This window comes from Vulpes vulpes, chromosome 8 (genome assembly GCF_048418805.1).
Source record: "Vulpes vulpes isolate BD-2025 chromosome 8, VulVul3, whole genome shotgun sequence".
Lineage (NCBI taxonomy): Eukaryota > Metazoa > Chordata > Mammalia > Carnivora > Canidae > Vulpes > Vulpes vulpes.
This window is the reverse complement of record NC_132787.1, coordinates 88,739,744-88,761,788: the sequence shown is the minus strand read 5'-3', so window position 1 is coordinate 88,761,788 and position 22,045 is coordinate 88,739,744. Positions and strand designations below refer to the sequence as shown.

The 22,045-nt window shown below is 37.7% G+C and overlaps 1 protein-coding gene across 6 annotated transcripts in view; it reads left to right on the top strand.

Moving 5' to 3' along the window:
• The window catches only part of CLIP4 (CAP-Gly domain containing linker protein family member 4), a 63,180-nt gene that overhangs the window by 26,679 nt on the left and 14,456 nt on the right, over window positions 1–22,045 (top strand). For all 6 annotated transcript variants that reach the window (XM_072767399.1, XM_072767397.1, XM_072767398.1 and 3 more), the window contains exons 8-12: window positions 4,019–4,154; window positions 10,333–10,470; window positions 15,250–15,339; window positions 16,123–16,266; window positions 19,482–19,616. In XM_072767399.1, coding sequence (XP_072623500.1) covers window positions 4,019–4,154; window positions 10,333–10,470; window positions 15,250–15,339; window positions 16,123–16,266; window positions 19,482–19,616 — 643 coding nt within the window. The remainder of the gene's footprint in view (window positions 1–4,018; window positions 4,155–10,332; window positions 10,471–15,249; window positions 15,340–16,122; window positions 16,267–19,481; window positions 19,617–22,045) is intronic.

Genomic DNA, 22,045 nt, shown 5'->3' with positions numbered 1-22,045 from the left:
TGTTGATAATGCTGCTATAAACTTTGGGGTGCACATACCCCTTCATATCTGTATTTTTGTTATCCTTTAGGTAAATACCTAGTAGTGCAATTGCTGGATTGTAGGTTAGTTCTGTCATTAACTTTTTGAGGAACTTCATACTGCTCTCCAGAGTGGCTGCACCAGTTTGCATTCCCACCAACAGTGCAAGAGGGCTCCCCTTTCTCTGCATCCTTGCCAACATCTGTTGTTTCTTGTGTTGTTCATTTTAATTATTCTAATAGGTATGAGGTGGTATCTCATTATGATTTTGATTTGTATTCCTCTGATGATTAATGATATTGAGTATCTTTTTATGTGTCTGTAAGCCATCTGAATGTCTCCTTTGGAAAAAATGTCTATTCATGTCTTCTGCCAATTTCTTACCTGGGTTATTTGTTTTTGGGTGTTCAGTTTGATAAGTTCTTCATAGATTTTGGATACTAACCCTTTATCAGATATGTTTTTTTTTTAAAAGATTTTATTTATTTATTCATAGAGATGGAGAGAGAGAGAGAGAGAGAGGCAGAGGGAGAAGCAGGCTCCATGCAGAGAGCCTGACGTGGGACTTGATCCAGGATCATGCCCTGGCCTGCAGGCAGCACTAAACCGCTGCACCACCGGGGCTGCCCAGATATGTTGTTTACAAATATCTGCTCCCATTCAGTGGGCTGCCTTTTGGTTTTGTTGATTTTTTTCTTTTGCTTTTATCTTGATGAGACCCCAATAGTTCATTTTGCTTTTGTTTCCCTTGCTTATGGTGACATGTCTAGTAAGGAGTTGCTACAGCTGAGGTCAAAGAGGCTTCTACCTGTGTTTTCCTCTAGGGTATTGATGGTTTCCTGTCTCATATTAAGGACTTTCATCCATTTTGAATTTACTTTTGTGTTTTGTGTATGGTGTAAGAATGTGGCCTAGTTTCATTCTTCTGCATGTTGCTATCCAGTTTTTCCAGCACCATTTATTGAGGAGACTGTCTTTTATCCATTTGATATTCTTTCCTGCTTTGTTGAAGATGAGTTGACCATATAGTTATAGGTACATTTATGGGTTCTATATTCTGTTCCATTGATCTATGTGTCTGTTTTTGTGCCAGTACTGTACGTCTTGACTATAGCTTTGTAATGTAGCCTGAAATCTGGAATCATGATTCCTTCAGCTTTGTTTTTCTTTTTCAGAATTTCTTTGGCTATTTGGGGTCTTTTGTGGTTCTGTATGAATTTTAGAATTGTTTCTTCTAGCTCTGTGAAAAATGTTGGTGGTGTTTTGATAGGGATTGCATTAAATGTGTAGAATAGGTTTGGGTGGTATAGACATTTTAACAATATTTATTCTTCTAATCCATGAGCATGGAATGCTTTTGCATTTCTTTGTGTCCTTTTCAATTTCTTTTATAAGTGTTCTATAGTTTTCATAGTACAGATCTTTTATTTCTTTAATTAGATTTATTCCTAGGTATCTTGTTTTTGGTGCAATTGCAAATGGGATCAATTCCTTAATTTCTTTTCCTACTGCTTTCCTATTGGTGCATAGAAAGGCATCAGATTTCTGCACATATGTTTTTATATTCTGCAACTTTACTGAATTCATGTATGAGTTCTAGCTATTTTTTGGGGGATTCTTTTGGGTTTTCTGCATAGAGTATCAGATTGTCTACAAATAGTGGGAGTTTGACTTCTTCTTTGCCAAACATAGTTTTAAGCATTTAGATATTGCTATATTTTGTTAGGTTTATACCTAAGTTTTTCATGATCTTTGGTGCTATTATAAATGGTGGTGTTTTGGAAGTTTCATATAGAAATGCAGTTGATTTTTGTATATGGACCACACATTCTGTAACTTTGCTAAATATATTAATTCTTTTGGCCTTTTTTTTTTTTTTTTGAGTGCTTGTGGATTCTTTGGGATATCCTATGTAAATGATCATGTTGTCTGAATAGAGACAGTTTTATTTCTTTCCAATCTGTATACCTTTCATTTCTTTTTCTTGCCTAATTTCATTGCCTAGGACCTCTAGTATAATGATGAGCAGAAGCAGTAAGAACTGATAAACTTGCCCTGCTCCCAATAGTAAGGAGAAAACCCAGCCTTTCGTCATTAAGTATGATAATTGTTAGCTGTAGATTTTGTGGGTATCTTTTATTAAGTTGTGGAAGTTCTTGTCTAATCCTGGCTTACTGAGAGTCTTAAAAAATTATTATTATTATTATTTTAAAGATTTTATTTATTTATTCATGAGAGACAGAGAGAGGCAGAGACCTAGGCACACAGAGGAGAACAGGCTCCATGCAAGGAGCACAATGCAGAACTTGATCCCAGAACTCTGAGATCATGTCCTGAGCCGAAGGTAGACACTCAACCACCGAGCCACTCAGGCATCCCTAAAAAAAATTATTATTATCATGAAAGATGTTGAAATTTTCTAAAGCCTTTTTATGTATATGTTGAGAAAGTTTCTTTCTACTCCCTTCAGTCTGTGAATATGATAAATTATATTGATGACTTCTCAAATGTTGAACTAGACTTGCTTTCTCATGATAAATCTTACTTGGTCATGATGCTGGATTTGATTTGCTGTATGTTACTGGATTCTGTATATTGCTGCATATGATTTGCTCTTATTTTGTTGAGGATCCTTGTTTCTGGTTTTGGTATCAAGGTAATGCTGGGAATGAGTTGAGAATTAATCCTTCTGCTTTTATATACTAGGTTTGTGAGGAATTGATTATTTTTTCTTTAAATTCTTTAGTAGAGTGCAGCCTGGGTGGCTCAGCAGTTTATCGCCACCTTCAGCCCAGGGCCTGATCCTGGAGACCCAGGATGGAGTCCAACATCGGGCTCCCTGCATGGAGTCTGCTTCTCCCTCTTCCTGTGTCTCTGCCTCTCTCTCTCTCTCTCTCTCTCTGTGTCTCATGAATAAATAAATAAAATCTTTAAAAAATTCTTTGGTAGAATTCACCATCAGAGTGTTTTTCGTTGTTGTTTTTTGTTTTTTGGAAAGTTTTTTTTTTAAGATTTTATTTATGAGAGAGAGAGAGAGTGTGTGTACAAGCAGGGGAGCAGCAGAGGGAAAGGGAGAAACAGGCTCCCTGATGAGCCCTGAGGAGGGGCTTGATCCCAGGACCCTGGGATCATGACCTGAGCCGCAGACAGATGCTTCACTGACTGAGCCACCTAGGTGCCCCTTTTTGGCAAATTTTAAACTACAAATTCAATTCAAATGTGAGCTTTGACAGTTTGCATCTTTCAAGAAATTGGGACATTTTATTTAATTTGTTAAATTTACAGGCAAAGGATTGTTCAAAGTATTTTCTTACTATTCTTTAAATGACTGAGGGAATGTAATAATGTCTGCTTTCATTCATGATGTGTGTAGTTTGTGTCTTCTTTCTTTTGTTTCCTTGGTCCCCAGATAGAAGTTTATTAACCTTATATACCTTTACAAAGAACCAGCCTTTGGTTTCATTGATTTTTCTCTATTGTTTTTCTGTTCTTAATTTTTTATATTTATTGTTTTTTATCTTCTGCTTGCTTTGGATCTTCACCTTCTAATGTCTAAAAATGGAAGTTTAGATAATTGATTTGAGACCTTTTCTAATACAAGTGTTTAATGCTATAAATTTCCCTCTAAGTACTGCTTTTGCTGCATCCTACAAATTTTGATATATTGTGTTACCATTTTCACTCAATTCAAAAAGTTTTTAAATTTCCCTGTGATTTTCTGTTTAATCATGGGTTATTTGAGAGTGTATTGTTTAATTTCAAAATAGAGATTTTCCAAAATCAGTTCGTAGGTGCATACAGATTTAGGATTTTTATGTCTTTTTGGTGAACTGACTCTTATTGTTATATAACACTTCTTTCTGTCCCTGGTAACATTCCTATTCTGAAGTCTACTTTGAGAGAATTGTTTTAAAAATTTCCGTGGTAAAGTTGCAAGAGTAGCACATTTAGAATTACTAGTAATCCTCAAAATTATTGTGATTTATGTTTTCTTTAGGTTGGAACATTAAGATTTTGTGGAACAACTGAATTTGCAAGTGGGCAGTGGGCTGGCATTGAATTGGATGAACCAGAAGGAAAAAACAATGGAAGTGTTGGGAAAGTCCAGTACTTTAAGTGTGCCCCCAAATATGGTAAGATAGATACTATCTAACTTAATGATTTAAGATAGTCAAATTACTTTATTTTTATTTATTTACTTTTATTATTTTTTAAAAAAGATTTCATCTATTTATTTAGAGAAAGAGAGCATAAGCAGCGGGGAGGGGAAGTGGGAGAGGAGAGAGAATCCCAAGCAGATTCCTCACAGAGCTTGGAGCCCAGTGTGGAGCTTGAACTCATGACCCTGAGATCATGATCTGAGCTGAGATCAAGAGTCCACTAAATCAACGGGGCCACTCAGGCACCCCTACTCTTTTATTGTTTTTGAGTAAAACTTTCCTCCTCATTACCTGTGTAGTTAATGAAGGGGCTGCCCTTTTCTTGCTATGAGCAGTGCAGTGATTGGGAGATGGTGTCTCATTAGGAGTACCAATCCTCCTATAAATCCACTCAGGTGCTTTTATGGCTGAGGGAGGGACTTTGTTATCAAGGAAGTACAGAGCTCTGGGGGTTGACAAACTTGGAACCTTGAAAAAGCAAGTGAGGCCAACTTTATAATGTATTCTTGAGGTGGGATGATTCTTTTTCTGACAGATGTTTGTTTAAATTCATATTCTTTCTTTCTTGTATACACACACACACACCTCTTGACATTGAATTAAATTTGTCACTTGCTATGTTGTAAAGATTTTTCTTTGCCATGAAATATTCTTCTGGAACATTAACTTCCCTGGTTGCACAATATTTCAGTTACAGCTCCACAGGGAGGCACTCTGATCTGGTGCTGAAGTCCTTGCTTGGAGTCTGACTGCTTGGGTATGAGTCAGCTTTTCTACCTACCAGCTATGTGACCTTAATTCTCTCCTTGTGCTTCAGTTTGTCTTCTATAAAATGGGGCTAATAATACCTCAAGAGTTCATATGAGAATCAAATATGTTGATAAATGTATAAAGCACCTCAAATAGTGCTTGATTCCCTGTAAGCACTCAGCAAATTTATGTCATAAATTTATCAAAATTACCAGTTTCCTTTTGTGATAAACTGAAAATGGAGCATGATTGTTTGGTCTATTAATTTTTTTGTTTATAAAGATATTTATTGTGTAAAATTTGAAAACATAAAGAAGGTTAAAAGGAGGAAATAAAATCACTGTATATTTCTTCTGTTTAATTCTTTTCACAAACTTTGGATTATATATAGTTATATATTTTGCATTTTTATTTGACATGTTATTAGAATTCCCCCAAATCATTAAATATTGTTTGAAAATGTGATTTTTAATGGCTCCATTTCCTTTAATTTTTCCAATTTAACGGGTAAAAATTTCTGTTTGAATTCATATTTCTTTGTGGTAAAATAAAACACTTAAAATGTTTTGTTATTTTATATATATTTGTATATGTGTATATATAAGATATATGTGTATTACACAGGATAACACATGTGTGTATTATATAAAATATATATTATATATAATATAACACATATAACATATATATAATACACATATATAATTATATATAATATATATATAATACACACACACGTGTGTGTGTGTGTGTGTGTGTGTGTGTGTGTGTGTGTGTGTGTGTTTTCCTGGCAATTGCCAAGAAATAGTTGTTCATATTACATATTCATTATATAATTGAGATAGTGGGTTTTAAAAAACTTTAGAAAACAAATACATATTTAAGGTATTAAACTCTTATAGTTATTACATATATTTTGCCCAGTTTGTCATTTGCCTTTGAACTTCATTTGAAGTGTTTTGGCATAGAGTTTTATGTAGTTAAAAGACTTTTTCTTTATAACTTCTTTTTTTTTTTTCCTCTTTATGACTTCTTACATTGGTTGTATACTTAGATAGTTCTTTCTAATCCAAGGATTAATTTAAAACTATATATTTTATTCTTCTGAGTGTTTTACTTTTTACACTAAATTATTTAACCCATTTGGAACATATTGATTAGTTATGTGGAACTAAGAATTTAATTTTAATTTTCCTCTATTAGCTAATTTTGGCAACTGTCAAGGAGACTGAGGGCAAGATCAAAACTACTAGCAACACACAGGGCAGATGTAAATCAGATTCATGGGAAATGCTTAGATTGTAACAGAATGCATGTTGTCCCCAAAATCTCATCATCCCAAGGAGAAGCATACTTGATGAGGACAAAGCCGGATACCCCAAGGACCCTGCTTCTGTCCCTTTTACATGCTTAAAGGCGAGTTTTGGGGGGCAAGGTTCATGTGTTGGAGTATGTAAAAATGGGAGTTGCCTTGACTAAGCAGAAGCCAAAGAATTTGTCTCTTCTCAGCAACAGTTTTGTATTTTCCCTTTTTCTCTCTCTAACTCTGTCATTTTTCCTCGGCTTGCTGTGCTTCCTTTAGTATAAATTCAATTCTTATAAATGCTATAGTCTGTTTCAGGACTATTTTGTTCAACGCATATTAGATTTTTTTTCAATTGTAGAAATTTTAAAATAATGTTTAAGTTTTTTTTTTTTAGAGCAGTTTATGTTCAAAACACAATTGAGAGAAAGGTGGAGTAATTTCCTGTGTATCCCCTGTTCCCATGCAAGCAGAGCGACTCCCATTGTCAGTGTTCCTTCACCAGTGGGGACCTTTCTGCAAATAGAGGAACCTACACTGACTCATCATTATCACTCAGAGTCCATAGTTTACATTGGGGTTCACTCTTGTTAATGTACATTCTGTGGTTTTGGATAAGTGCTTAATCACATGTCTCTCTCATTACAGTGTCATACAGAATCTATTCACTGCCCCGAAAATCCCCTGTGCTCTGCCTGTTCATCCTTTCCCTGCTCAGACCCTAGCAGGCAGGGGGAGGGACAGAGGAAGAGGGGGGGAGCACACTTCCCACTGAGCAGGGAGCACTACTTGGAGCCTGATCCCAGGACCTTGGGATTGTGACCTGAGCTGAAGGGAGATGCTTAACCAACTGAGTCACCCAGGGTCCCCTAGAAGATTTTATTTTTAAGTAATCTCCTCACCAGACTTGGGGCTTGAACTTGCAACCCCAAGATCAAGAGTCAGGTGCCTACTGACTGAGCCAGCCAGGCACCCCTGATTTTTCTGATTTTAAACACCTACTGACTTCATACTATGAGGAGAAAGATTGGGTGCTTTCATTATTCTAAGTCAGTTTTTTTCTTGGTTTACTTCTTTGTTTTGGTGGAACACATCCTCTAGTAGCTTTTGACAAAGGAATTATGGGAGATCAATGTTTTGAAATCTTCCATTCTAAAAATATGCTTATTTCTACCCTTTTACTTCATATGATAGTTTGATGGGAAAAGGAACATTAGGTTGGAATTCATATTGTCAATATTTTGAAGGTTATATTCTATTGTCTGATGGAGTTTGGCAAATTTTTCCTGTAAAAGGCAAGAGTAAACATTTTAGGCTTTAAGGGCCACACAGTCTCTTGTTCAATTATCCAGCTCGCCTGTTGTAGTGAAGAAGCAGTTGTAGACAGTGTGTAAACATATGGATTCCAGTAGAACTTGACAAAAAGAGGTTGCAGGCAGGATGTGGTTGCTGGGCTCTTAGTTTGCCCACTACTCTCTTGAGTTTCCAGTGTTGCTATGTAGAAGTTTTAAAATCTTTCTTCTGTTTTTGACCTTTTACTTCTCTTTGGAAGCTTTTAGTATTTTTTCTCCTGTTTATCATTTTCTTTTTAGAGTTTTTATTGTTTTTATTCCTAACTAATTAATATTTTGGTGGTGTTTTGGGAAGAGTTGTGGTATAATAAAATGGGCCATGTTTATCTAGAAATTCATTACTCTTCTCTTTAAAAATAATCCTTCTTATGTATTTGTTTTAGTTAAGCTGTACAATTATATGTCAAGATCTGAGAAAAGGCCCATTGGTACTTTGATTAGCATGAGTTAGTTACAGGGAACTTTAATCCATATTCTGCATGCATTTTGGGCTTTGGTTGTAGCCAGTCATTGCTCCGAATTTAGTTTTGGTTCTCCCAAATGATTCATTTTATTAAAAAAAATAGAAGATTGAGAACTTACATAGGTGAGGTTTCACATACTATTATAAATCCTTTAAAGCCATAGAATTAAATATTTACTTTCTAAGATATTATGTGGAATAAGATTATGTAGAAATTTTCTTAAGACCTTGAAAGAAAAAAAAACCACACAACTGTTTTTTGTCAACTGTTCAGATTAAGAAAAAAACATTCATTAAACAACAGTATTATGATATTAATGACAAATTTGAAAGATAAATCGAGAGTAGTCCATTCTCATAAATATGTTTTGGTTTACAGTTTTTGCAGTCTTTCTTATACTCACACAAAATCTTTTCCAGATAAATCATAATGTAATTAGATATATAACTTCATTTTTATTTTCTTGATTTAATTTTCATACTTTTCTATATTTCTCTACAACTTTTATTGTTTTACCTATTGGTGATCCTGTTGCCAGATATTTGTTTTCTCCTACTTATGAATAATATTGCAATGATGACATATTCATGTATACAGTCTTTTCCTCCTGTTTGGGTTATTTTTTCCTGATTAATGTCCAAAGGTATAATTGAGTCATAGTAGTAAACTAGAAATTGTTTTGGCTCTGGAAATTTATCTTTTCCTTATAACATAAAAACATAACTGTGTAACTTTTGTGCACATCTCTAAGCATTTCCTTATAACTGATGCCACAAAGCGGATTCAGTCAGAATTTTTGTCTTCCAATAAGATTGTATGAATTTATATTTCTAGAGTATAAAATAATTTCTGTCTTCCAACCTTTGGCAATTTGTTGTAACTATCATCACACTGTTTTGTGTGTGTGTGTGTGTCTGTCTGTGTGTGTGTGTGTGTATTTGACAAGGAAAAGAATTAGAGAAAAGAATAGAAACTCAAGGAAAATGTGGGAGAAGGAACAGTGGGAGAAGAGAGAACATTGTGGATAAGTCAGAAGATGTAGGAAAATCAGGAGAAAGTAATGTAGAATCTGAGGGAGGAAAGCATTTCATGATCAGTAGAGAAAGTCATATAGTTAGCCCTTTTTTAGTTATTAACAAAGCACTTTTGTTTGTTGATTATTGAGCATTTCTACAAACTATTTTAAAACAAGTTTTTTTTTAAAGATTTTATTTATTTATTCATGAGAGACACAGAGAGAGTCAGAGACATAGGCAGAGGGAGAAGCGGGCTCCCTGCAGGAGCCCGATGTGGGACTCGATCCCAGAACCATGGGATCATGACCTGAACCAAAGGTAGATGCTCAATCACTGAGCCACCCAGGCATTCCAAAACAAGTTGTTTTTAATGTATATATTACATTCTAGTCATAATGTGTCCTTGTTAAATTGTAAACACCCAATGGAAGAGTGTGATATACACATTATGACTTTTTTTTCTTTTTAAATATCTTAGCCAGATAATCTATGTATTTATAGTCTATATTCACTATCTCTGATGTCTGTGCATACTTATTTATACTGGACATTTTACTGCCTGGATAAACTCCTTTCTTAAAAGGAATTTTATACTCCAGCCTGCTGTAGATGGGCAGCCCCCCTCCCCTGGTCTGTATGCCTCCCTTCCCCAGCACACAAACTGTACTGTCAGGAGCTGAGGGCTAGCCCTTTTGGGAGGATTACATTTTATACTCAAGAATATTTGTTTATGTCTTGACTGTGTGTAAGGCACTGAAATTAGGTACAGTGTGGGAAATGCAGACATGAGTAACATTTGAATTTTGTCTTCCAGTGGTGTACAGTCTGGAAGAGAGATAGGACATGACATAAAAAACTGTCATGTGGGGAGAATATTGTTAAAGGGGACACAAAGTGACACAGATAAAAGTGCTTATACTGTAAAGCGCTCTGTTATTTGCCGGTAGCTTAGTCAGAAATCATTATGATGGAAAACTGTTACCTTCACTCATTTCTCTTTTCCCTGAATTTCATGTAATACCTGATGGTGCATCTTTTATATGATTCTTAAATTACCGTGTATGTTGTTTATCTTGACAACTAGATTGTAAGCTCTCTGAGGACAAGTACTGCGTCTTACTTTTTTCCTGTCTTTACCTACAGGACACCTGGTAGGCACTAAAAAATAATTTAAAGATCTATATTACCAAATGGTTGTACTTACCCTTTTATTTGATGTACTTTTAATTGCTTAACACTAACTCAAGCTCTGCATCCCTCTCTCAGGTATTTTTGCACCTCTTTCAAAGATAAGTAAAGCAAAAGATCGAAGGAAGAATGTAGCACACACTTCTGGAAAAACTGTGCCTCTCATCAGGTCTCAGAAAATCGATGTAGCTCATGTCACGTCAAAAGTGAACACTGGTAGGTCAAACCAGAGAGTTAAATCTCTTCTTCAGTGTTTTTATTTCATTTGCAGAATGCCTTATATTTAATGTGCTTCACAATTTTTTTTCTTAGATAACTGTGGAACCTGCATTTAATAAAATCTGCACCTTATGTGTTTTTAAATGTCAGTCTCATGGTTTATGATTTTCATTCCCGACAAGAGAGTTTTACATTTTTCCTTTCTTTTCTTTCCTATCACATGCATCCCTTCATCACCCCTTAGTCTAACTTCCAAGCTAGATTTTATACCTCCAATAAAGCCTTGTAAACGCAACTAGCTTTAGCTTTAGGTTTCTCACCTATTCAAGAAGTTTAGTGACTTCTTTTTTAATCAGAAGAAGTCCCAACTCTTTAAAGTGGCAGTCTCAGTCCTTCCTGTATATAAGGGAGTCTCTGGATACCTTCATAGTTGAAGTTGAGTCCTTCTTGTCCTCACTCTTCCCTCCATACTTTGTCTTGTGCTATTTCTCTGAGTACAGTAATTTGACTTCTGCCTTTTGAAGCCCTAGCTATGCTTTACCTCCTTATTCATATGCTATTTCTCTAAGAAAACTTTCCTGGTGACCCAGATCACTTCTATGCCTCCATTCTAACTTTGTGTACACTTGTATCCCTACCACAGAATTATTTGTTAGCTTGGGTCTTGTCCTCCAATTGCTTTATTTGTTCAGATCTTTTATTCTCTCAGCAGAATTTTAAAATTTAAATGGACTGTGAGAGTATTTTGTGCTTTTGTATTCACTGGAGTAGTACATAGCATAAAATAGGTGCTCGGGAAGTACTTGCTAACTTATCAGTGGCTGAAGCAGACAGGCTTCCTGCCATGATTCAAGGATTTTGTCCAAGAATTGATTGGCCTTTCCACTCTCTTCCATTGAGTTATTTAAATAGCTCTGTGTCAGTCTGTACTTCATAACTCCCATAGTTTTAAAAAAATAAATCTTGATGTCTTGTAGAGGAAAGCTTCCTACCTTATTCTTGAATAGTGTTTTAGCTGTTTGGATCCTTGTAAATCCACATTTCCGTATAAATTTTGGAATTAGCTTTTAAGTTTATTTTTAAAAATATCTGTTGAAGTTTTATTGCATTTAAACCATTAAGTCAGGATGAGCACTGGCTGTTATACTATATGTTGGCAAATTGAATTTAAATTAAAAAAATGTTAAAAAAATAAATCATAAGTCAATTTAGGAAGAACTGACATCATTACAATATTCAGTCTTTTAGTTTTAAGCTTGGAATATTGCTTTATTTAATTAGGTACTTTAAAAATATGTCAATAGGATTTCTGATTTTCTCTACAGCTATTTTATACCAATTTTCTCAGGTCTGTTTCTAGACACTTCATACTTTTTGATGCAATTGTAAATGGTATCCTTTTAACCTGAAACCCAGAAGTTTACAGCCGTTATGGAAAGAAGGCCCAAAGAGAAGCCCTCTATTTCTGATCTAAAGTTCAGGGAAGAGGGGATCCCTGGGTGGCGCAGCGGTTTGGCGCCTGCCTTTGGCCCAGGGCGCGATCCTGGAGACCCGGGATCGAATCCCACGTCGGGCTCCCGGTGCATGGAGCCTGCTTCTCCCTCTGCCTGTGTCTCTGCCTCTCTCTCTCTCTCTGTGTGACTATCATAAATAAATAAAAAATTAAAAAAAAAAATAAAGTTCAGGGAAGAGTCTTCTACTAGATAGAAAATGGAGGAAATCCCCTTTTTTTTTTTTAAAGATAGCGTCCTTTTTTTTTTTTTTTTTTTTTTAACCCTTTTGGTCATTCCCACGCCAGTCCTTAGGCAGTCCTGCATGGTGTTATAGCAGCAGTAGATAGCAAGGCACCTGAAATCCCAAGGGAGGGGAACACTTCTCTCTGACCAGAGAAACTGTGGTCCCAGAAATGTGGATGGATTCCCAATAGCTTGTCTTCTCTTTTCTCACTGCTTGTTCCTAGAGGCAGAGTCAGTCCCAGGAGACTATGACAAAGCAGGGATACTAAAGCCTAGGTATCTTGCCCAGATATCAGGAAGGGGTGCCTCTGGACACAGGGAAGTGGCAGGGAGACTATGGAGAGGAGGGAGCTCACAAAGCAATCTCAAAATGTTGGGTGTGAACTCCTGTCTTGCTCTCAAATTGTGCATGTGGATCTGACCATATAGGCTTTGGTCTCTGGTCTCCACTGCCCAGATCCCAGGTACTACTGGATGGCACAAGTGAGAAAGATCCCAAAAAGCCTTTGGAAACTCAACTGACATTGGAATACAATGCACAGAAGGTGGGTAGAGATGTCCAGCCTGAACTGGACTGAGTTGACCGCTTGATAATACAAAACAAACATTCTCTATAAGACTTAAATAAGACCACAAGATAAAACTCAAAATGTGTAGGATGCAATCCAAAATTATTCAAAATATGAAAAACCAGGAAAATCTCAATATCTCTGAAGGAAAAGGACAACCAAAGGTTGCCAACCCTGACAGGACACAGACATGACACAGATAAAGACTTTAAAGAATATATTATAACCGTGCTTTAAGAATTAAGGTTAATACTCTTGAAACAAGTGGAAAGAAAGTTCACAGAAATGAGGATATAGAAAAGAACCAAGTGATATATAAGTGCACATGCATATGTGCACGGACACACAAATGAGTATGGTTAAAACTGGGGCATCCTAAGACTGGTGGATTATATCAGTGTTGGTATCCTGGTTGCAATGTTCTATTATAGTCATGTAAAAAGTTACCTTTGGGGAAATTGGGCAAAGTGTGCAAGAGATATCCTTGTATTACTTTATACAACTGCATGTGAATCTCCAGTGACTCAATTAAAAAATTCAAATAAGAAAGGTCCAAGTGGATATGTTAAAACTGAAAAATATAACTGAAAAATAAGAGGTGCATTCTGTGGGGTACCTTCACTGTCTCTCTTACCCATTCCTCTGTTTAGTTCATGCCATTGTTGTTCTGGTCCTCATTCCACCTATTGTAAGAACTTCTCCCTGGTCCATGCTTCTTGCCTCTGCTGCTCTCACTTTCTTCTAAGCTATGCTGTCAGGGTGATGTTACTCCCCGCTCTGTTCATGCCAACCCTCCTTCACCAAGTCCATTCAGAGGCCTTCAAGTTATCAGAGGCCCATTCCTTCCATCAGAGGCCCATTCCTTCCATCAGAAGCCCAGGTCCTTACGTGGCCCTGTCACCCTCTGAGATTTCATTCTGACCTGTCTATCCAGCTTTACTTCTACCATGTCCCAAAATTACTCTTTATTCCAGCCATGCTACTCATCTGTCTCTAACTCTGTCTTTAAGAATTTTCTTTTATTTTCATCCATCTACAGTGCCTACCTTCAGTTCTTTCTGGCCATAACTCCAAGTATGCTCTGGAAGAAGTCTGGTTGTTTTTTTTTTTTTTGGATTTATTTATTTGGGAGAGAGAACAGGAGTGAGAGGGAAAGGGAGAAGCAGGCTCCCCACTGAGCTGGGAGCCCACCTCGAGGCTCGAACCCAGCACCCCAGGATCATGACCTGAGTCGAAGACGGATGCTTAACTGACTGAGCCACCCAGGCGCCCCTGAAGAAGTCTTATCTGTCCTTCAGAACCCATCTCAGAATTTGATCTCCTTGATGAGGCATTAATTTATCTTTGTAGCCACAACTATTGTCTCTTTCCTCTGTGTTAGTGCCTATCAGTAAATGTTCTCGTATTTTAGTTATTCATGCTCACATCATTCTACCATTCTGGACTGAAAAGGTGCTTCTTTTGGGCCGGGACCATGTCTTGTTCACACAGGTGATGCTCGGGGTGCCGGGTATCATCCTTCACTCAAACGCTTCCTATTTGAGAAGAATTGAAATGGGTACTTGATGGAATTTAAAACTGGGTAAAGTCCATTAGGTTTCTGATTTAAATAATTTGGGTCTGCCGAATGGAAACAGAAGCCTTCATAAGGCAAAGTGTTACTCATGGACTTTTTCTTTTTTTCAAATGAGCCTGTTTGTGAGACTTGTGTGTGGTGATACTGGGGCCATCATTTTCAGAGTGTCAGTGGCAGAGAGTGCAGGGCTTCTTACTGTCTCACGTTCACTTTCATGACTAGTGGCTACAATGGTTTGCAAAACTTTTTACCCAGAATTCGTTATCTGAATAGAACATCTGCTACAAATGATTTGCACACATATGAGTGAATTCTATATGTTGTCTGCAAGTCCTGGTGAGTGTACGATGGTTGTCCTTCAGTTGTGTGAGGTTTGCTGTACTTGCTGGCATTGTGCAGATACACTAATGAGTGTATAAGGTGTCAAACAACTAGGTAACTAGGCTTTAACTGTTTTATAGTATTTAGAATTCCTTTGTGGATTGCTAAATAGGTCTAAAAGAGACTTGAGTGGTGATGGAGGAAATTGAGGTTTTCAGAGGGGCTAGGAATGCATTTATTTTTGTTTTTATTTTTTAATTCATGTGAGAGACAGAGAGGCAGAGAGCTAGGCAGAGGGAGAAGGAGGCTCCCTGTGAGGAGCCTGATGAGGGACTTGATCCTGGGACCCTGAGGGATCATGACCTGAGCCACCAAGGTGCCCCCTTTCCCCCCCTCTTTACGTATTGAAATATTAGATTGGCCCCTGCTATCTGTGAGTTTACTATCCAATGTGTTTCCAGAAACGGATAAGATTTAGATGATGAGGGATGTCTGTGCTTTAAAAAGTAAGCACATTTGTACATTTAATGTCGAAGTTCTTTCTTGCTGAAAATGTCTTGTTTCTCTCTGCTAGGATTAATGACTTCAAAAAAAGACAGTGCTTCTGAATCAACACTTTCATTGCCTCCTGGTGACGAATCGAAACCTGTAACAGAGAAAGATGGTAAAATAATTTTATAACTCTCATTCTAAAAATTTAATTTGCCGATGGAACTTTAAAGTAATATAGTGATAAAGCTTCTATGGGGGCTAAGTTTTAAAGTTTTTAAGAGAAAAATCATTGCAGCAAAAAATTACCCTTGGAAATACCTTAAGCAGCGCATCATAAAGTGTAAACATGACTTTGGTTATAAAATGCTGTGTGGTGCATCTGTGTACACTTAGATTAGAGAGCTACCAGGTTAAATTAAAAGAGAGATGAAAAGAAAACACCACAGTGTAGACGGCTTGGTAAAAATGTTTAAAGTGGTTGTCAGCTCTCAAATCATTCGGTGAATAGAACACGAATAGAACATTGAAGAGTATTCCTGTTTGCCTTCAGGTTGGCTCAAAACATTTTAACACTACCTTTTTGTTATCTTAAAACAAATTAATAGACTTTTAAAGTGTAAATCAGGTTAGATTCTGCTAAGGTGGGAGGTGAGAGAGAAAGTGGGTAGAACAGGGAGGTCGTCGGTTTCTGTTGGCAATGGGTGCTACTCTCCTGCGTGAGAGTGTCCTCCTCCAACGCGAATCCTTACAGTACAATTGCTTGGGATATAAAATCTTGTCTCTATGAATTACGGCACAGTTGGATGAAACCAGGCACTTAAGTCAACACTAGATAATCCACAATGGAGAAAGCTAACTGGATGAGCTTCAGAGGGTTTTACCTGGAAAGCCATCTTGTTGGTTCACTTCTTGTTTTCCAACCTTTGATATGTTCTTTTCCTTTACCTTGTTTTAGTTACTCTGCTTGGATCCATCAGCAGCTCCTCCTCCACATCATCTTTGGAACACAAACCAGGCTACACCAAGAAACTGAATGCACGTAGCAATCACAAGAAGACAATGAGCAAAAGCCCGTCTGTCTCATCTAGAGCCAGTGCTGGTATCTATGGCTTTTTCAACCAGGCTTTCTTGGTGTTTTTTATCTTGGTTTGTTTGTAAGTAGATTTGATCTTTTTAAGTGTGTAGAAGGAACCTTTTACTTCAGTCAGATTGAACTACTTGCCCTCTTCTGTCTTTCCCTTGCCCCTCCTCCCCTGTCCCCCCTATTCCCCACTGCCCCCCATGAGCGTCCTTGGTCTCCCTGCCTTCCTCCCAGTGCTCCTGCCATATTCCTTGTCTGGACTCCCCTCTTCCCTTCCACATGCTTGTAATGCCTCTGACCCTTTAAGGTGCATTTTAGAATTTTATGGTAGATCCTTAGATGTGTGGAAACCATGTGGTTATTACCTTTCTTATCTCTTTTCTAACCTAGACCTAATAATAACTAACATGTATTGTATACTTATTATTTCAGGTTCTATTCTAAGCACTTTATAGACCTTATTTCACTTAACTCTCAAAACAAACCTATGGGTAGGTACTATTACTATCATCCTCATTTTATGAATGAGGAAACCGAGGCTTAGGGAGGTAAGTCATTGGTGCCTGACGCCAGTTTCAAAGTGGCACAGCTGGGCTTCACCCTGAGGTCTGTCTGCTGCTTTCTCTGCTGCTGGTATGGTTTTGCCTCCATCCCAAGCACTTTCTGCTCTTCTTCTTGCTCCCGGGTCTCCAGACCCCTCAGGGCCAGCCTGTAGAGAGCCAAACTGATGCCCGTGGCACAATTACGGTGTAAGGCTGCTCCTGCAGGGTGGTGACCACACTGTGGACCCGGCCCACATGGAGCCTCATGCCAGCGCTCTTCATGTTGCTGCTTCACATAGGACTTTACACACATCCTCACTTAGTTTAACACTCGAGGTTCTATTCCTCTGCATTTTGTTTCTTACATCTTGCATATTAGCTTTTCCACATATTTTTGTATCATCTTCATATTTAAAGTTCAAGTCCTTGTTTAAAACTAAATAGGAGAGGGTCAGTGGCTCTCCTGACAGGTTGATGACGGTAACCTGTTTGGATGTGACTTTTTAATTCACTCTGAGTCCTGCATAACCTTATTCAGTCCCCCTTTCTCCAGCTATGTGTAAGGATATAGGAAATGCTTCATAGCAGGCATCTTGCCACAATCAACATACATGGAGTACATTGCATTCACTTATTTACCTATGTAGCAGATGTGTCCAGAAAAGAAATGGAACCATTTTGACATAAATTGTTTTCAATGAACCTCATAATAATTACCAGGTTCTCTTTCAAATACTTTTAACAGTTGTACTGAAGTAATATTTTATTATAGAAAATGTTCCAATGGGATTATTTTCTCTTTAAAATACATACTGTACAGTGATGGGGAGGAACTCTCAGTAATAGCATTGACATGCCAAACCCACAGGTTGGGAGACTCTAAAAGTAGAGAACCTAGAAGCTTTGCCTCAAACTGTTTACTTAGAACTTGTATTCTGAGTAGATGCTCTTTCCTTAACAAGCATTTTCAGGCCTGAGGAACAGAGGTGTGAGGACTGTGATGTAGCACTCCTGCTTATCCTCATTTTATTCACGTTGCAAGGCCTCCTTCACTTGGAACTTGGGCTTTTGACATTTATTTGATTTTAAAATGTGTATGTGGGTGTGGAAGCATATTTTTTTTTTTTTTACTTTTTTATAAGAAGTAGTTTTTAGTGTACCTACATATTTAACTTTTTTCCTTTTTCACAAATTTAGGCCTGATGTAGGCTTAGATAGTAGTAGGTGAAGAGACCTGTCAGAGTGAGAAAGCAGATCTCTTAGGAGGGGAAGGAGAGAGAATGGGAGATCCCTGAGAGAAAGTCCATGTCTGGGGCCTCAAAGATGTTTCCCTGGGACACTTTTCTAGAGTGAGTAGATACTTCATTTTCTCATAGGTTTGCATTTGAGGGATGTGGACATATTGGGAGGTTAGGATGAAGAGCAGAAGGAATAGGTTAGGGGTGTGGCAGAGGTAGAGGAGGAGGTCTGTTTTCTCAGCATTGCTGTATCCTGTGATGTTGAATGTGCTGCCCTCGGTCCATTGCATAGCCTGGGAACATGCCTCAGGACTTGTGGCCTGAGGGCCCAGGCTTTAATCCTGGTGTGCTGTCAACTGCCTGTGAGCACCATGCCTTAATTAATTTCTGAGTGTGTATCTTCTCTATAGTTAGAATTCTATGGAAAGCACTTTGTAAACTGTGAAGTGCTATGGAAATATTAGCTATTATGAGGACCTGGGAGTTTTAGTATAGCACTTTATCCAGACATTCTTCTCTCTGGGTTTATGTTCCTCATTTGTTGCCATGGCTTTAGATTCTCTCCCTTTGGTGGTGTGTCTTATCCTCTGTCCCCTGCCCCCACAGAGGCTTCTTTAGGCCTTTCTAGATGATAGCTGTTCAAGTCTGTTTATGGGTTGATGGAAGAAGCATGAAGAGGCCCACTCTTTCTCTGTTAGAATTGAACCGTTTTCTAGACAGTATTTCTCTAGGACTTCTGATGTTTAAATTATTTCAGGGATTAGGCTTGAATCAAGGTGAGGGGGAGTGGTTTGGTTCCTAATAAGGAAATCAGTTTGAGCTCACTTAGAGCAGTTTTCACGTTCAGATCACATTCCTGTATGTATAACTCACACTGAATCCCAGTGAACTACTCTAATTCTAGCATTTTAGTAGATAAGGATTGGTACATTACAGCCATGAGCCAAATCCAACCTGCCATCTATTCTTGTAAAGTTTTACTGGAACATACCATGCTGCCTGTTTTGTTTGTGCATGCTTTTGTGCTATGGTAGCAAAGCTGAGTAGTTATGATAGAGATGATATGACCTGCATAGCCTGAAATACTCTCTGGCCCTTTACAGAAGAAGTGTGCTGGCCTCTGTTCTAGTAGAGCGTGCCCCAGGCAATCTGGATAGAATTGATACTTTACCAGGAACCATGTGTCTCAAGTTCTTGTGGCAATAATTTTTTCAGGAAACCCTGCAAAATTTCTTTGAATATCTTGACCTCACATATGAGAACCACAGCTGTAAGTGATGTATATAATGAAAGGTGTCATACACTGAAATCTTCAACTAGCTAGACTGGTTAGAATACATGGTGAATTTTTGGCTAATATACTTTTTGAGGTTGTTTTTTTTTTTTTTTCCTTTTGCTTTTTTTCCTTCTCTTTTCCTGCCCTCTTCCCTTCCCCCACCAACCAATTAAACAGGTTTGAATTCTTCAGCAGCATCTGTAGCAAATAACACCCGCTGTGCAGGAGAGCTCCATCTCGGAGATAGAGTACTGGTGGTAGGCCAAAGAATTGGCACCATTAAGTTCTTCGGGACAACAAACTTTGCTCCAGGTAACTCATCTGTATATTCTTTGCTCCATCAGGTGCTTTAGAATGCAAAAGTTTAAAATTTTACATGGAGGTAAAATTTAATTATAGAAAATTCTTGATTGATAGTTCTTGTGGATGTTAGCTATGGCGCCGGAGAAGCGAAATGGTGATGGACACACTGTACTCAGGTGGACTGTCATCTGTTAAGTTTTCTTGCCAGTTGTGTTTAAAATTGTCTAATGTTAAAATTAGTTGTCATTCCCAACTTCACTCTCACTGACCGCCAAGCATGCTAAATAACAGAAAATATCAAATTTAGATTTTTGCTAAGGATATTCTTTTTTTTTTAATTTCAAGTTTTATTTAAATTCTCTTTGACTTATATGGTAAAGTTGGTGTTAGGTGTAGACTTTAGTGATTCATCGCTTACATGTAACACCCAGTGCTCATCACAAGTGCCCTCCCTTAATCCCTATCCCCTATTTTGCCCATCCCCCACCCAAGTCCCTCCAGCAACCCTCAGTTTGTTCTCTGCAGTTTAGAGTCTCTTACAGTTTGCTTCCCTCTCTTTTTTTCTTTCCTTCCCCTATATTCATCTGTTTTGTTTCTTAAATTCCATATTTGAGTGAGATCATATGGTATTTGTCTTTCTCTGACTGACTTATTTCACTTAGGATAATAGAGTCTGGCTCCAACCACATCATTGCAAATGGCAAGATTTCATTCTTTTTGATGGCTGAGTGATAATCCAATGGATGTATATGCCTCATCTTCCTTATCCCTTCATCAGCTAATAGATATTTGGGCTTTTTCCAGAATTTGGCTATTGTTGATAATGCTGCTGTAAACATTGGGGTGCATGTGCCCCTTTGAATCAGTACTTTTATATTCTTTGGGTAAATTGCTAAGGATATTCTTTTTTTCTTTTTTTAAGATTTTATTTATTTGTTCATGAGAGACACAGAGAGAGAGAGAGGCAGAGACATAGGCAGAGGGAGAAGCAGGCTCCATGCAGGGAGCCAGATGTGGGACTCGATTCCTGTATGACGGGATTATGCCCTGAGCCGAAGGCAGATGCTCAACCACTGAGCCACCCAGGCGTCCCTCTAAGGATATTCTTAAAATGGTTCACAGCATATAGCTTTTATCTGAGTGGCTTGGAGAAAAAAGCCAATAAAAGGATTCAAGAGAAAATGAAAAACTTCTGTGCACCCTGGGACTTTAAAGATATACGTTTGTGTATTTATATATTCATTCCAATCTAGACTTAATATTGTGTTTCCAAAAGTACAGATTAGCTTTCTTTTGCCTTTTCAGTGATTTTAATTTCAAATATAGAAGCCAGTTGAATGAAACTGTATTTTTCAAATGGCAATATGCTATTTTGACACATGGTGGCATTGTAGCCTTTTAGGAAAAGGTTACTGAGAACATTGATTTTAAATTTGTAGCATCTGTCAAGAACTGTGAAGGATCTGAGATTTTACCCTACTAGTGTAAGCTGACAAGTTGGATTGCCACAGTTTCATAGATGCTGCTGGAAGACGTTAGACTCCTGATTCAGAGACAGGACTTTTGTATCCACAGCAGTGGCAGAAGCAGAGGGTCAGCATTTTCTTGCACTTCCTTCCTGAGCCCCAGTCCCCAGGGGATGATGCCTGCACATCCATGTTTTATGTTGCACAAGAAAAGCCCTGAGCTTAAGGAATCTGAACTTTTTTCGTAGACAGCAAGCATGCCTGTATTTTGTGCTTGGCCTGCCACCTACACTGTCTCTGCCCTCCAAGGCTGTCCTCTGTGCAGACATCCATGAAAAGACAGGCAGTGCCTCTGTTCATAAGACATGCAGAAACATGAGCGAGCCATGGAGAATTGTCTCCCAGCACAGTCTTGTTTCATTATATCACTTATAATTGCAATTCAACTAATTGATTTGAGATGGGCTGTGTGTTGTATAATTCATGTCTCTCACAGGTCTCCAGGTAGTAATTGAGATTAGTTAGACTGGTCTTAATATAGTTCTCAAATAAAAACTTAAGAATCCCAAAGGTAGGGTATTTTTCACAATCTCCATGTCTTCTGAGTTTCCTTTCTCTATATTAAACAAGGTTAGAATGATTTGATTCACTGGATACAATTCATTGTTTTAGGTTGACTTTTAATTTTTAGATTCCTAAGATTATCTAGAAATTTGGGAAGTCATAAGCAAACATAAAGTTGGAAATTTTTCTGTTAAAGTCATTCTGTCCTTTTAGAAAGTAGTAGATGTATTTCTTGTGGCATCAATATTTAGATCAGTCAGTTCTAGAGAACAATGGTAATATTGAGGCTTTTTAGATGATAAGATCTAGACCTGAAGGAGGTAATTTTTAAGCCTCTTTTGCCTTTTTATCAGAAAAAATTTCCATTTAAATAGGAGGTGATAAATACCTCAACACTTCCAGAGGATG